Genomic DNA, 14,582 nt, shown 5'->3' with positions numbered 1-14,582 from the left:
GGCGAGCCGCACCGGGCTGAGCGGGGCCGGAGCCGCGGGGAGCCGGCAGCGGGAGCAGAGCCCGCCGTACACCAGCCCGTGCCTGCGCCGGGGCCGTGGCTGCCGCCCCGCTTCACCTGGTGCCCGCACGACTCGGGAGGCGAGAGCAGCCCCGAGGGGTCCGTCCCGGGGCTTGCCCGCCCGGCGCCGGCAGCATCTTTGGTGCCCTGGCCGTGCTCGCCGTCCCCGGCCCGCGTGCGAGTGTTTGGGGGTGCAATGATCGATCCCGACAAGAGTTTTGCAAAGCTCTGAAACACCTTAAGCTGCGCGCAACAACCTGTGTTCTCCGAGGTGCTGGAGATGAGGAGTTAGTGTTCGCGACCGCCCTGCGAGGGGAGGTGTCTTCCCAAAGGGACCTTTCCTGACCCGTGGAGCCGCCGGGTGCCCGCGGCGGCGAGAGGACGCAAATGGGCAGCACGAGAGCGGTGCGGCTGCTGGCGAGGAGGCAGCGGTCCCGGGAAAGGGCGGAGCGCCGAGGGGGGGTTCTGCCGGCGCTGCACTTGCTACATTAACTCTGCGCGTCGGAGACGGCGACACAACTTTCCGGGTCTGCCCCGGGCGTCGGTGACAAGAGGCTCCTCGCCGCTCCGCTCGTCGCGCCTCCAGCGCCGGCCGCTGCCCGCGGCGGACTCCGGCGGCAGTGGGAGCCGCGCTCCGGCGGCAGCGGCGTGGTGGCTGCTCCTGACCCGGCTATTCCCGGGAGCCGGGTGGGCATGTCTCCCGCTCCCAGCCCCGCCGAGCGAGGCGGCCGCCGGGTCTGAAGGAGAGCGGGCGAGCCCCGCCGCCTCCCGGCCATGCGGCCCCTGGGCGCTCCGCTCGCTCTGCTCTGCCAGGTGCTGGGTGCGTGGGCTGCCTGCGCCCTGGCCCCGGACCCCGTGGCAGCCTCTGGGCCGCCGGCGCCCCCGCAGCGCTCCCGCTCGCCGCCGGCCCCGCCGCCCCTCGCCCCCGGCCGGCGGGCGGCCGCGACGCTGCCCGGGCGCGAAGCCCTCGCTGGCGGCGGAGCGGCGGGGCCGGGCGGCAGCTGCGCGCCACGCGGGGCCGCGGGCACCGGGCGACGGCGGGCGCGGAGCAGCGAGCCCGGGGCGGCGGCGGGGAGGGGCGGGCCCCGCTGGCTGCCCCTGAACGGCTCGGCCGGCGGCGAGGGCAGCGCCGGGGGGCGCGGGAACGCCACGGGGCGCCGCGCCCGGCTCCGCAACCCCTTCTACCCGCTGACCGAGGAGTCGTACGGCGCCTACGCCGTCATGTGCCTCTCCGTGGTGATCTTCGGCATCGGCATCATGGGCAACATGGCAGTGATGTGCATCGTCTGCCACAACTACTACATGCGGAGCATCTCCAACTCCCTGCTGGCCAACCTGGCCTTCTGGGACTTCCTCATCGTCTTCTTCTGCCTGCCGCTGGTTATCTTCCAGGAGCTCACCAAGAAGTGGCTTCTAGAAGACTTCTCTTGCAAAATCGTCCCGTACATTGAGGTAACGTCCCTGGGTGGGGATACGCGCCCCCCGAGCTGCTCTCCCCGCCGCAAGCCTGAGCCGTGTGCGGGGCCGGCGCTCTCGCTGCCGTCGCTGCCGGCCCGGGGGCGTCCCGGTGTCTTTGGTTCGGGTTTCCTGAGTGCTCTTGAGACGGAGCGGAGTCGGCGGTGGCCGCACCGGGTCCAGCGGCACCGGGATTTCTGCGGCTGCCCCTGAGCGCGTCCGGCGCTTCCTGCCCCTCGCACGACTTCTGCCAAACTTTCCTTGTTCCCTGTGACCCTGGAAAACAAGTGATCCTCTCAGAATTAGATCTCAAGTTTTCTGCTTTGTTTATTTCAGTAAAGTGAAGATGAGTCGGGAAAGCGGATGAAGGGCTTGAGGGGATCTCTTGTAAGGAGGTGATTGTAAAAATGGGATCATCCCATGAATGGAATGTCTGGGCTCTTAACTTATATTTCAGAGTTCAAATCTCACGTTTATTTAGCTGCAGGTTTGTTGGGTTTTGTTTTTGTTTTTTTGAAAGACACCAGCTCCGTTTCAACTGCAGTTTCTTGGCAGCTGTTCAGCGGCTCTGTCAAAGAAGCTCTCAGACAGCTGGCCACAGTCCTGCCGGCAGTGCTCAGGTTGTCTGCTTTATTTATTTACTGGAACTGAACACTGAGGCTTGATGCTACGGTGCTAGCCTGGAGTTCTGGCTGGCTCTCCTGTATTCCCAAAACCTTATGTGCAACATTATTCTGTAACTGAGAGCTGAGGGAACAACTGGTGGTTCTCTTGTCCTAAGAATGAGCTTTTAGAAAAGAACCCCAAACAAACATAAAAGCAACCTCCCACAAAACCCTCAAATACCCAACTTGTTATCAATATAGAGAGTGTCAATTTCAGCATTAGTACACAGTAACAAAGAATTGACTGTCAAATGATACTACAATATTTTGAAGTGTTAAGAAAAATGTGTGACCTGTGTAGCCATAAAATTGCCACAGCTTCTTTCATCTGTTTAGTTTATTACTGGTGGTATTGGACAAAGGGTGGAGCTGTGTTATGCTTAGTTGAATTCTAGGCCAGTACTATACCACCTGCATTTAAAAAACTCAGAGTACACTGAAGTCATTTGCATTTAAGAAGATACGATGCTGTAAATATGTATTTATGGAGAAACTTAGTGCTTGAATCCTTTAAAATTCCTGAAATGGATTCTGAGGCTGCTTGCCTTAACCAGTAAAAATAAGTAGCCAGTAAGTAGCAGTGTTTTAAAAGTAACAATTTCATTTAAAATAGCTACTGTAGTTTGTGTTTCAAGGATTTTCATGTGATATTTCCTGCTTCCTAACCCTTTTTTGGCGCATCCACATGCAAAGTTGAAATAGATCAGTAGTTTAGATGATTTGTGTGGCCACGCTGTTCCTCAAAATTAGTTGCTTATGCTTTGCAGCTTTGGGCACTAAAGAGTTTTTCAAACTGAAAGTAGTTTAGCTGAAATGTAGTTGCTGAAATTCAAAACTGCAATCCTGAAAAATATTCAGTTGCTGCTATTATAATTTAATGTTACCTTATTTTTTCACTTTAAAGTTCTGTGGATGTCTAGAGCTGGTCTTATTCAAGAACTGGCACCACTCCAGTCAGGTGAACCGGTGGCTGTGTTAGGCTTAATTATCACTGGTGTCTAAAAGTAAAGCATTTCCCTTGTCCTTGAGGAAGTATAATAACTTAGTTCTAAAGTTAAGTTCTTAAGAACTTTTGTTCTTAGTTACAAATATAAAGAGGTATAGCCTTAGGGTTCTGTGTTGCTCCCAGAATTGTATAGTTTTTGTTCAGTGTCATTAAATAGAATACTCATGTATGTAAATTATCTCATCACCTTGAGATGAGTAAGTAAAAGGCTGGATTTCCCTCTCTGTAAACTGTGGCAATGAGTGGCAGATACTGAACACTAGTGGATCAGTTCTCCTGGTGCCTGGAATGAAGGACACTGTCCTATAAATCAGGATTTGACCCTGCTGAGGCAGAGAAGGCAGCTAGAGCAAAAGTTCACTGCTTTCCAAGTGTTGATCTAACCTCAGAGGCATTACACAGTGACACTGACACCACCAGGAGCCATGCAGATGTGTAGCATGTCATGAAACCCATCCCATGTGCAGCTGCTGCTCCTTGCTCTGTCAGGGATTGTTTACAGCAGTACATTATCTGACAGCTGAACAGCACTCTCTTTCCTTTGTAACTCACCTGGGCAGGCCCATCTTCTTCTCACACAGAGGGGAAGGGTGAAGTCTTCTTGTCTCCTTGAGAGGAAAGCTTTGACAGATATCTTCAGGAGAAGTTTCCAGACCTTTGTGGAATACAAATATGGAATCATCTTCCTGAAGATGGACACATTTTAACCTCCTGTCTGTATTTTCTATAAGTTTGCACAGTGTTTGGTTCTTTTAAGGGTCTCTTGGTTCCATCTTTTAATCTCTTTATTTTTGGGGTTTTTTTGCATATGCTGTTTAGAGGGAGAGCTGTGTGTTTCACCTGGGTTTGTAGATCCAGAAATATCTCAAGCATCAAAACCCCTTATTGGCCTGAGTCTTCTGTCCTACCAGCTTCTACTGTCAGAACTAGAGAGCAGGGGATGGCTGATTATCCACAGAAAGTGATGCAGTGATCACAGCATTTTAACATGATTCTGGCATGCTTTGTGCTGTTTGAAGGTTTCAAGTGATCCCAGGGAAATACCTTGAGTTTTCTTAGTTCAGCCTCTTATGACCAATTGGTTTTTATTTGTTCTGTTTTATGGATATTGTGTAGAATTCCAACAAAGCATCTGCTGCCGGTGATAACACATGTGCACACACTCTGGGAAAAATGCTTTATGATATCTTCCTGCACATTTGTATAGATAAAGACTGAGCTTCCAGCAGTGGAGTGTCTTCACAAATTTAATTTAAAGGCCAGTTTTTCCATACCTAGTGAACATCTTCTATGACAAGTACATTAAGTAGTAATTTCAGCTGTATATTGTATAACAGTATGGCCACTTGTAACTACTAGTTTTGAGTGTACTGAAAAGGAGTTGAGAAAGGAATTTGAACAACTGATGCAGCTACTCTGACTGTAAGGATGTGTGGAGATGTGCTTCTCCTTTGCCTTTTAATACTCTGCCACTTTTCTGCATGGCTCAGAATTCTAGGTTTTGGTATGCATGTCCGAAGTGTTTACCTGCACACTGTTTGTTTTGTCTTTCATATACTTTTGTCAGTATTACTCAGACTCAGGAGACGTGAGGTAAATGACAATAGAAAGACAATGAATTTGAGTAATTCCTGCTGATGTGGAATCCTTTTGTCTTTGTTCAAAGCATTCTGTCATTTGAACTTTTGAGTACAGTTCCAGTTTCCCTACTTGCAGATTTATTCTAGGCCTTAAAAGAAAGAAATATAAATGTAGACAAAATCTGTACTATGCTTTTAAATATTTTACAACTGTAAGTCATGTGAAGTTGTGTTTTTTTCTTTATTTTATTTTAATGCTGAAAGCCAGTAGTGAAGAGATTAAATAAGTTGTTTAAGGCCCAGAGCAACTTGCACAAGATGACAAATGGATTCTGTCAGGTAGGACTGGAAACCTTCTTTCAGGCTTAAGATGGAACTTTGCTTGAGTTGTGTGCATTTTGCTATTGGAGGTTACAAGAGAAGCTTTGTTTGAGGGGGTTGCATTCTATGTCAACAGATTGAATCAAACCACTTATGGCCAAGTAGGGGTTTAGAATTGGGGAGTGGTCTAGCATGAGGGTTTGCAGAGGCTGATTTACCATCCTGTGCAGTCCAGCACAGAGCAAGAAGTCGCTGAGGCCAGTGTTTGGTACACAGCCCTGAATTCAGTGCTAGTGAACATGAGGCCCTCTGCCTTTCCCAGATACCTCACAAAGAACGGAACAGAACGGAATTTGTGGTGTCCTCATCTGGACCATTACATGCACACAAGACTGGTGTGATTCTGGAGCAGGCTGACAGTAAAAGCCTTTGAAATCTGATGCCCAAACTCTGCATGTGCTTTTGGCAATGAATTTGTGGCATCACTCCTGTTTCTTGTGGGCAAGTTCCAGCTCAGGAAAGCTATCACAATTAGTATTCTTAGTGGAAAGCATAAGGATTGATTTGGACTGAAACAAGAATTGCTCTCTTTCCCTGGAGCTGATCCTCCAGGGCAATTTGAGGTGAGGCTTTTTCCCATTTCTCTTTACTCGACAGAGGTAAGCAAGAAGCACAGAGAAAGCTGCTGTTCTCTGCCTGTTCCAAAGCTGTGAGAAGAGATCCCTATTTTAACTTTCAGTTTAGGGAAGCAAGAAAATACATTTTTAATGGGAGTTTATAAAAGCTGTGTATTATCTGTCTTTTCTGTGTCTTTTGATGTGCGGCACTTTCTTTATGTCTCTTCTTTGACTCCAGTCAGAGCTGTGCTCCTGAACCTCCAGTGAGTCCTCTGGGTCACAGACAAAGACACTCAGAGATGTTTGCAGTTTCAAGGCTTCATCATGAGAGTTTTCTAGGGCAATGTCTTGATGTATCTTTAACTGAGCAGAATATCTTCAGTGCTTATCACACAATAATTGTTTAAAATTGAAGTCTTAATATGTCTCTGCCCTTAAGGTATTAATGGCACGATGATGATAGCTGCCATGTTGGTTGTTGTGTCAGTCTTTCTTTCCTCTGCAAATCCTGTCCTTAGGATCCTCTAAGTTTTTGCTTTTGGCTAAACTTTGCCTGTGGCATTTCAGCATGGAAATGAATTTGTGTCAGAGTAGGTTTAAAATTGGGTCAGTAATATTTAAGTTACATATGTGGGGAGAGGAAAAGGCAGCATCTGTGATCCCAGCTCTATTGACTCTGCTGTGAACACTAGCATGTAATTTCTCCATATGACAGGATTATTCCTGCAGAAAGAGGAAGAGGTAGATTCCTATCTGTAGTTCCATATTGCTGCTATTAAGAACTAGTGCAGGAGTCCCTTGTGTAATGTGATGAGAACTTGATCCTCAGTGGAAAGTGACACAGAAAAAAATGTACCTGTTTGGTAGCATGGTAGATAGCAAACAGGGAAATGAACAGAAATGAAATCCTTTTGTGTTTTGTGATATTTCCAAGCCCCTGGATAAGCATGTGGTGTACTAGTGAGTGTTTTCAGTGCCCTGATAGTCTGTTGGCTTTTGCTTCCTACAGAACTCAAGAGCGGCACATGGAAATGGATTCTGATTCTATGTAGTATATCTTGTGATATACAGAAGTGTAAGATATTAAGAGTAAATATCACATAAAGCATGTGTGCTTTATGACTCCTTGGTGTGAATGTTGATAGTACTTCAAAGAAAACAACAGTGTTGTACCTGTTATTCCACGTGTGTGGGATCATCTCCCTGATAGTAGATGTCAGAATTATCCTCTCATATTTCAGATAGGTGATATAGATTTTTATTTGGGATACATAAGATAATTGCTGATGTCAGAGCTGTACACTGGCTCCAGATCCTCTTGGCTACTGAAATATTCTTGCCACACCACAGTAGTGTTTTCACTGTGAGACTCTTCCCTATTTTCATGCATAAAGCCATTAATGGCACTTCTTGTGAGAAATACAGATATATTATTTTTTAATAATGACTGTTTTCCTTGGTTTTGTTTTGGGGGTTGTTGGGTTTTTTTTGGGGAGTGGAGTGGGTCTTCTTTATTAAAAGAGCAGAAATCTAGGTAAATATTACATTATTGTTTGCAATGAATTGATCTTTTATTTTGCAGTAGTCTGTTCTTATTACTGGAGTCTTTACTGTAAGTGTAAAGTAGCACAAAAAAAAGTATTGCAGTCTGTGCTAAATTTATTTATTTATTTATTTATTTATCTTAGGGAAAATGGATAACTCTACAGGAGTCCCATGGTATGTTTCATTAACATGTTCAAAAGCTATGAAGTTTAATGTGGTTGTGGAATAGCCATCAGAAAATTATAACCTATAATGGCTTGAGGAATAAAAATGTGATTATATGATATAACAGGAATGGATATACAGAATCTATGTGGTGTCACTGATAGCTCAGAGGTGGCTTGGGTAGTAGTCACCAACCTCTGCTGTAGTTCAGCTTTCCCATTACAATGTAAAAATGTTGTGTATACCCATCTCACCGTGTAACAAAGGAGGAGTGTCATGCAGTTTTAAGAAATTCTTTGCTATCAACATAAAATATATTGTCTTAGAAACTTCAGCTTCAGCTGACATCTACTTCTTATAGCACCTTTATTTTAACTTGTTCAATATAAACTTAGTCTACATTGTTTCCACTCACTTTTCCATCAGAATGGTCACTGCCATTTCTAGGCTGGAGCTGCTCAGAGCTGGTTGATTTCCATTCTGTTACGTTCACTGTCTTATGGCTTAAGTGACTTTTGTATCTCATAATACATTTTTCTGTAGATAGCAGCAATATCACTTCTTGCTCTTTGTCTTACTGGGTGGAATGACCCAGCCTCTCTTTTGTATTCACTTACAGAATTTGGTCTTTGTTGGACTTTTCACCCAAGTCACCTCTTCTGATTTTGTTTCTGGTTTTCATTACTTATGACTAGAAATTAGTGGGACAAAATTGAGTTTTATTCCCCCAGCCATAACTCACTGTAGTACATCTACACTGATCTGCTGGTTAGCCAGTCTCTGCTCCTGGAAGCCAGGGCCAAGAGCTGTGGGACCACAGCCAGGAGAAGAAGTAGGCCAGGCCAGGAAAGGCCTGGGAACATTCTGGTAATTGTTAAAGTTTGTGAAAGGGGAACCAGTATGCTGGAAGAGTGGACAGGAGAACTGCAATTATGCTGAGCATTTCATGAGTTTGCTTTTGTTCTCTGTGGCTTCAGTTCCCCAAATCAGTTTTGACACTGTTGACTAACAGCTGGTGAGCTAATGACCAAAGGTTAATGCAGTGTCTGGAAGGGGCATCACAGTGCCCACTAACTCTCAAGGCTTTTTAAAGAGCAACAGTGTTTAAAGAGATTCTTTTGTAACAATAATTCTGTGTATGCTGTAGCTAGCAAGCCTTTCAGCAGCAGTTCTCTGCCCAAATGGTGTGGGTATCTCCTCAAAGCAAGCGTTCCTTCACCACTTCCTCAGAGCAGATTGATGGTCATTCAGTTGGAAATTTGGGGACTTTGCTGATTTCATGTAGTAAGAAAGTTGAAAATTATGTCATCCTGAATGTCTAGAGGCTGCAGGAGAATCTTCAGTGGACAATATAGAAATAAACCAGAGAATTAAGTAATGATAAAAAACTGCTGAGCCTGAGTTGCCCTTACCTTGCCTCATTTCCAGCCAGGTTGTTGGAATTAAGACTGGAACAGTGCATCAGACACACAGCTGTTACAAGAAGAGCGCCATTAAACTCCATGCAGCCTTGCACCACTTTACAATTTGTTAATTTGTGCTTTACCTTCTCCCTGTCAAATTAATGATCTTAATTCTATAGTTATTTCAAGACAGTATAATACCTGAAAAGAAAACTTCTCTGAATTTTTTCACACTTTCAGCTTAAATCTAATTATTAGTATGACTGGTATGAAGAAACACACCTAGACTGAAATTGTGTGAACGTGCAGAATGCATGTCCCACTTCTCACCCATAGGTTTTGAGCAGCACCCATTGATTTTGTTGGTTATTACTCATAGTCTGCTGTGTGGAGTAAATAATCCAACCCTTGAATTGCTCTACTGCATTTAAGCAAGTCAACTGGAGTGAATCCATGATCATCTGCTTGAATGTTTTTGTTTGGTTTTTTCAAGCTTTTCCATGGCATCACTAACTCTGCTGATCTACAGAAAATAGGAAACTGTTGCTTGAAACACTGGCTTTGTTTAGTTTGTTTCATCAGTAAGTCCATGGGAGGGTTTTCAAAGCCGCCTTCCAGCGTTCCTAGTTGTTTCCTCTTGCTCTATTTCCCTGTTTGAAGCCTCCAAGTTGCTGGTCAGTCAATGTGACAGGAGCCCCCTAGGTTATGTTTCCTCATGGCAGACATGTCTTCTTTCATTAGCCCAGCCCCAGCAGCTGCAGAGTTTAATGTCTGGGCTGCTGTGGAACAGTCTGTTTGCAGCGAAATGCTGAAGTGTCTGCCTTGGGGTGGGGGGAGGCTCACGCACAGCTGAAAGGAAACATCTTAATGTACAGACACTCAGGTTTTCTTCTGTTTTGCTGATTTTTATTTCAATCCCCAGTCATTTCCAGATCTCTGTTATTTCCCTGTCTCTTATAATTGCAGCAAGCTGAGTCCTGACCCTTTTGTTATTCATGTTGCATGTTAAGGCTAAAGGTTTGAAGACTGCACACACATTTAAATATTTTGGAAACAAAATTGCTAATCTTGAATTAAAAAATCTGACTCTGAGCTGTGATACATGACAATCATATTTCATTAGCAAAGTTTATCACTGTTCATTAAGATTTCCCTGTATTTTTCTTTAAATGTTTTTTATTTTTTTGCTGTATTTACCAAGCTTTCTTTGAATCTTGTCAGACAATTAAACTTCCAAATCAGTGGTTGCCTATTAAAAATATTTACAGTAGTGCTTTTTCATTATTAAATATTTCTGCAAGTTAATTAGTAAGAGATTGGATCTTACTTATTCCGTCTTTTAGAAAGCAGCTTCAAAGAATTCTCCAAGCAGGCCAACATCTTGCAGTTGGAATTACAAGTGCCTTATATTTTCAGTGATAGTCAATTTTAGCAATCTGATATGGCTGTTAAATATTGAAGGTCAAAATTAATGATACATTTATATATAATTTTGCATAATTGTGCTATCTATCTTTGAAGAACTTTTTTCAGAGATGCGTAAACAGCATTATTTCAATATTATGGCAGAAATCAGAAAGTGTTTCCCAAAGTCTATATGAAATTTAAATATAGCATTACACATCAAATTTGGATAAGCAAAATTATAGTGAACTGCCTAATATTACTTTATTGCAGAGATATGGTTCATTCATTATAAAAGTAAGCATTCTTTACATTTATTAGCAATATTATTTTACTTTCTTTTTCCTTCACAACACATCAACGCATTTTCAGCATAACATGTGTATGCAAACCCAAGAAAATAAGTGAATTAAAAATCAACAGGACACTTAGTCTTTGTCCAATTGAAGTTAATGGGAGTTCTGCTTTAAATTTGAACTGAAGTTGAGTTTATTACTAATAGAATTAGGCCAAAATGTATATAGTCTTCTTGCAAATTTATTTTAGGAAATTAAATTATAAACAGGATAAAATGATAGGAAATGATGTTTCATGGCAGCACAAGATTTCTGTTCATGCATAGAATAATGATTATTAAAGCTAGAGAACATAAGCATTGCTCTGTACTTGTTTCTCACAGTATATAATTGACAGCTCTCTCCAATCCATCTTTAAATCATTTAAAAATGAAACTTCTTCTGTTTCTCCTGGTCTACAGTACACTCTCCCACAGAATGTTTCCTATGACATTAAGTCTGGGTTTTCCTTGAATTTTTTCTAAATTAAATATTGACTATTGGTTATATAGAGCCTAACCACTGTAGTGAAGATTAGTTTTGCACAGGCTCTGGAAGTCTGAGGATTTCAAATACAGTTTCTTTGAACTCATGGCGGGGGATGACTTTATGCGCCTACATCCCATCAAAATTTTGCTTAAAAGCCTAAGTCCACAAAAATAGTTGTTGGATCCTACTCAATTCAGTAGATGCCTCATCCCCAGAGTTTCTAAGTTTTGTAGATATGGAAAGTTTAATGTTTTGATCCTCTGCTTGCATGGTGAACTTGTTATGTGGTCATAACTTCTGCTGAAGGAAGACTTTCCTATCTCTCCCATTTTGACTTGAGATTCCAACCCCTGTGGTGGAACCAATCCTTCTGAAAAACACCCCTTAGAAAACAGTGGGGGAGGAAACAGTTTAGTTTTAAATTTTGATAAATTCCTCTATATTTTTTTCCCACTCAGTGTTGCACAGATGCTTGCTTGGACCTCCAGGAGAGGTTGACACCAAGCTGGAATAAGAATTTGTAGGAGGAAAAAATAGAAGCATGTACATATTATGAAGGTTCAATGTGCCTCATTGAAAATGCATGCTGGATGGTAGCTCAGCAAACACTGGAAGCTGATTGCTGTCTGTGATGCTTCTTTTGATGGTGCTCAGCACCACGGTGCTCAACTTCTTCTCGGTGAAGAAGCTCGGTGCTTCTCTTCCTCCCCCATTTTTTTCTCATTTTCTTTTCCCTTTTCTCCCCCATGTTTTTTTACCCTCCCCTAGCCAGCATCTGTATTAACCTGTGCTGCCTCTCCTCCTTCCCAGGTGGCCTCTCTGGGCGTCACCACGTTCACGCTGTGCGCTCTCTGCATCGACCGCTTCCGAGCCGCCACCAACGTGCAGATGTACTATGAGATGATCGAGAACTGCGCCTCCACCACGGCCAAGCTGGCTGTCATCTGGGTGGGCGCGCTGCTGCTGGCCCTGCCCGAGGTGGTGCTGCGCCAGCTGGCCACCGAGGAGCCCGAGTACAGCGGCAGCCCCCCGGGCGAGCGCTGCGTGGTGAAGATCTCCACGGCCCTGCCCGACACCATCTACGTGCTGGCTCTCACCTACGACGGGGCACGGCTCTGGTGGTACTTCGGCTGCTATTTCTGTCTGCCCACCCTGTTCACCATTACCTGCTCCCTGGTGACAGCCAGGAAAATCAGGAGGGCAGAAAAAGCCTGCACGAGGGGGAACAAGCGACAGATTCAGCTGGAAAGTCAGATGAACTGCACAGTGGTGGCTTTGACCATTTTATATGGGTTTTGCATCATTCCTGAAAACATTTGCAACATTGTGACTGCCTACATGTCCACGGGAGTCTCTCGACAGACTATGGACCTCCTCCATCTCATTAGTCAGTTCCTTTTGTTCTTTAAGTCCTGTGTCACCCCAGTTCTCCTGTTCTGTCTCTGTAAACCTTTCAGCCGGGCCTTTATGGAGTGTTGCTGCTGCTGCTGTGATGAATGCATCCAGAAGTCTTCCACGGTGACGAGTGATGACAATGACAACGAATACACCACAGAGCTGGAGCTCTCCCCATTCAGTACCATCCGTCGCGAAATGTCAACTTTTGCTTCCGTGGGGACTCACTGTTAATTGACCTTAGGACTTTATTTCCTGCATCTTTTTCCTTTTTTTTACTTCATATTTTTCTTCTTGAAGAAAAATGCAGGAAAAAAAAAATCACTGTTAAAAACTACTCTTCAAACCAATCTGTATTAACAGTCATGCTTTGGAAAATAATTTCTTTGGTTATTAAAAGGAAAGAAAGAGAGAGAGAAGAGCCAGCACTCAGTTTTGCATCATGAGATTTTGTGTGGTGCTAGGATTTCATTGGTTGAGGAGGATTATCCATATCAATCTGCTTTTATTTAATTCTGTAGTATTTTTTTTGATAATCACTGTAAAATGTTTATATAGACATTGTGGGCTTTGCAAGGTGTTTTCATGTAAAAGATGTGGTGGAAAGTATTTGAAGGTAGTTTTAATCAAATTACTGTACACTATTTTGAGAGGACTTGGGCTTCAGAGAATTTATAAAGTAGCATAAAAATAAATGAGGTTTTATTCTTTAACTTGATTGTCAATCTACATTTAACAAAGACACCTATGAGTAGTATTAAATTCCTTTAATAAGTAAAAAAAAAAACCTTTGCATATCATAATTTAGGTGGCCATATTTAATTAACATTTGAGTACTTACACTTGAAGGATATAATTAGAGTGTTTAAGAAAGATGATTATAATGGTATTAGATTTATAGGAGTGGGTTTTTTAATGTTATATTATGAAGGTTCAATGTGCCTCATTGAAAATTTTCTTCTTAACCTGCAGGTATAAAAAAATCTTGAGTTATTTTGTACTTCTTAGGAAGAAACACTCACTTTAGCACTGAATTTTGTCTCGTGTGATTTGAAAATCAAGATTCTTTCCAGTATGCTATTTGTTTTACATTGAGTTTATGTCCTCCATCTCTGTATAAATGGCTCCTACTGGCTTCAGTGAGAGTCTCATTGCAGAGAAAGGCATTTTTTTTGCCAGAGGTTTGCTGACAATAAATGTGAGGGACTGAAACATGTGGAGAGTGAATTCCTTCTATTTTAAAAGGTATAAACACACTTGGGGCTTGACCTAGAGCCCATGGTAGTCAATGGAGAGGTTTCCATCAATTTCAGAGAGCTTTGAATCAGACTGGCATCTCCTATTTGTTCTGGGATATGTAGCATGAATATTAATCACAGGGGCTCTGTGTGCTGGTTCAGACCCATGCTGCTCTCAGAGGCTGCTATTCACTAGCAGCTCACAGCCCTGAGGCTGGTTTGAGAGCCACTGTGTGTTCTGCTGATGGCTTCTTGCTGTCCACAGAGTTGTTAAAATGAGGACGGTATGTCAACACTGCCAGCAACAGTGTGATACAGTAAAGTCCAAAGTTGTTATAAGCAGCCAGGCTGGAGACTGCAAAATGCCTGTCCTTACCAGCAGAGCTTATATCCCCACTCTTGGCTGAAGCAGACATTCTGTTCTTGGCAGGCAAGCCGGCTCATATTTACACTGGGCAGCAGCCTGAAGTGTAGACACAGGCTGAGGAACTGAATTTTTTTATAGATAGCTTGTATTTTAATACTAATTAAATAAATAATGCAGCTGTATTGAGCAGAAGGAAAGTTTCATACACTCATGCTTTGAAATTAACACTGAATATAACTGATGCAGTGTTACCTCCCCTTTGATACCTGCCTCTATATATGTTAAAGAGCTTGCTGTAACTTCTGGAAAGGATTCTATTTTTTGTTTGTAGATTCCAGACTTAATTTGTCTAATCTTGGTGATATTCTTGGGCAAGCAGTATTTCTTCTTTTTCTTTACCATTTTAACCTGCTTTAACCACAGGCATTTGTTTCTGCTTAGAACTTGAGAAATTATCCAAGTTTTTAAAGCCCTATTTAACATGCTCAATCACTTCTGAAGATGGCAACTGTCCCTGAGAAAACCTTTCATTGACTTG

The 14,582-nt window shown here is 43.5% G+C and overlaps 1 protein-coding gene across 1 annotated transcript; it reads left to right on the top strand.

The window, feature by feature from the left end:
• Nucleotides 1-257: 257 nt before the first annotated feature.
• On the top strand, nt 258-13,655 carry GPR37 (G protein-coupled receptor 37). Its single transcript, XM_005482010.4, has 2 exons — nt 258-1,511; nt 11,855-13,655. The coding sequence occupies exons 1-2, from the start codon at nt 834-836 to the stop codon at nt 12,671-12,673; spliced, it is 1,497 nt and encodes a 498-aa protein (XP_005482067.2). The 5' UTR covers nt 258-833; the 3' UTR covers nt 12,674-13,655.
• Nucleotides 13,656-14,582: the final 927 nt, after the last annotated feature.

This window comes from Zonotrichia albicollis, chromosome 4, assembly GCF_047830755.1.
Source record: "Zonotrichia albicollis isolate bZonAlb1 chromosome 4, bZonAlb1.hap1, whole genome shotgun sequence".
NCBI lineage: Eukaryota > Metazoa > Chordata > Aves > Passeriformes > Passerellidae > Zonotrichia > Zonotrichia albicollis.
This window is presented reverse-complemented; position numbering and strand designations above follow the sequence as displayed.

Excerpts from the sequence above, each read along its gene's own strand:
- GPR37 (XM_005482010.4), top strand. The coding sequence starts at position 834 with ATGCGGCCCCTGGGCGCTCCGCTCGCTCTGCTCTGCCAGGTGCTGGGT. Across the intron at positions 1,512-11,854 it reads AAATCGTCCCGTACATTGAG|GTGGCCTCTCTGGGCGTCAC; the intron begins GTAACGTCCCTG and ends CCTCCTTCCCAG.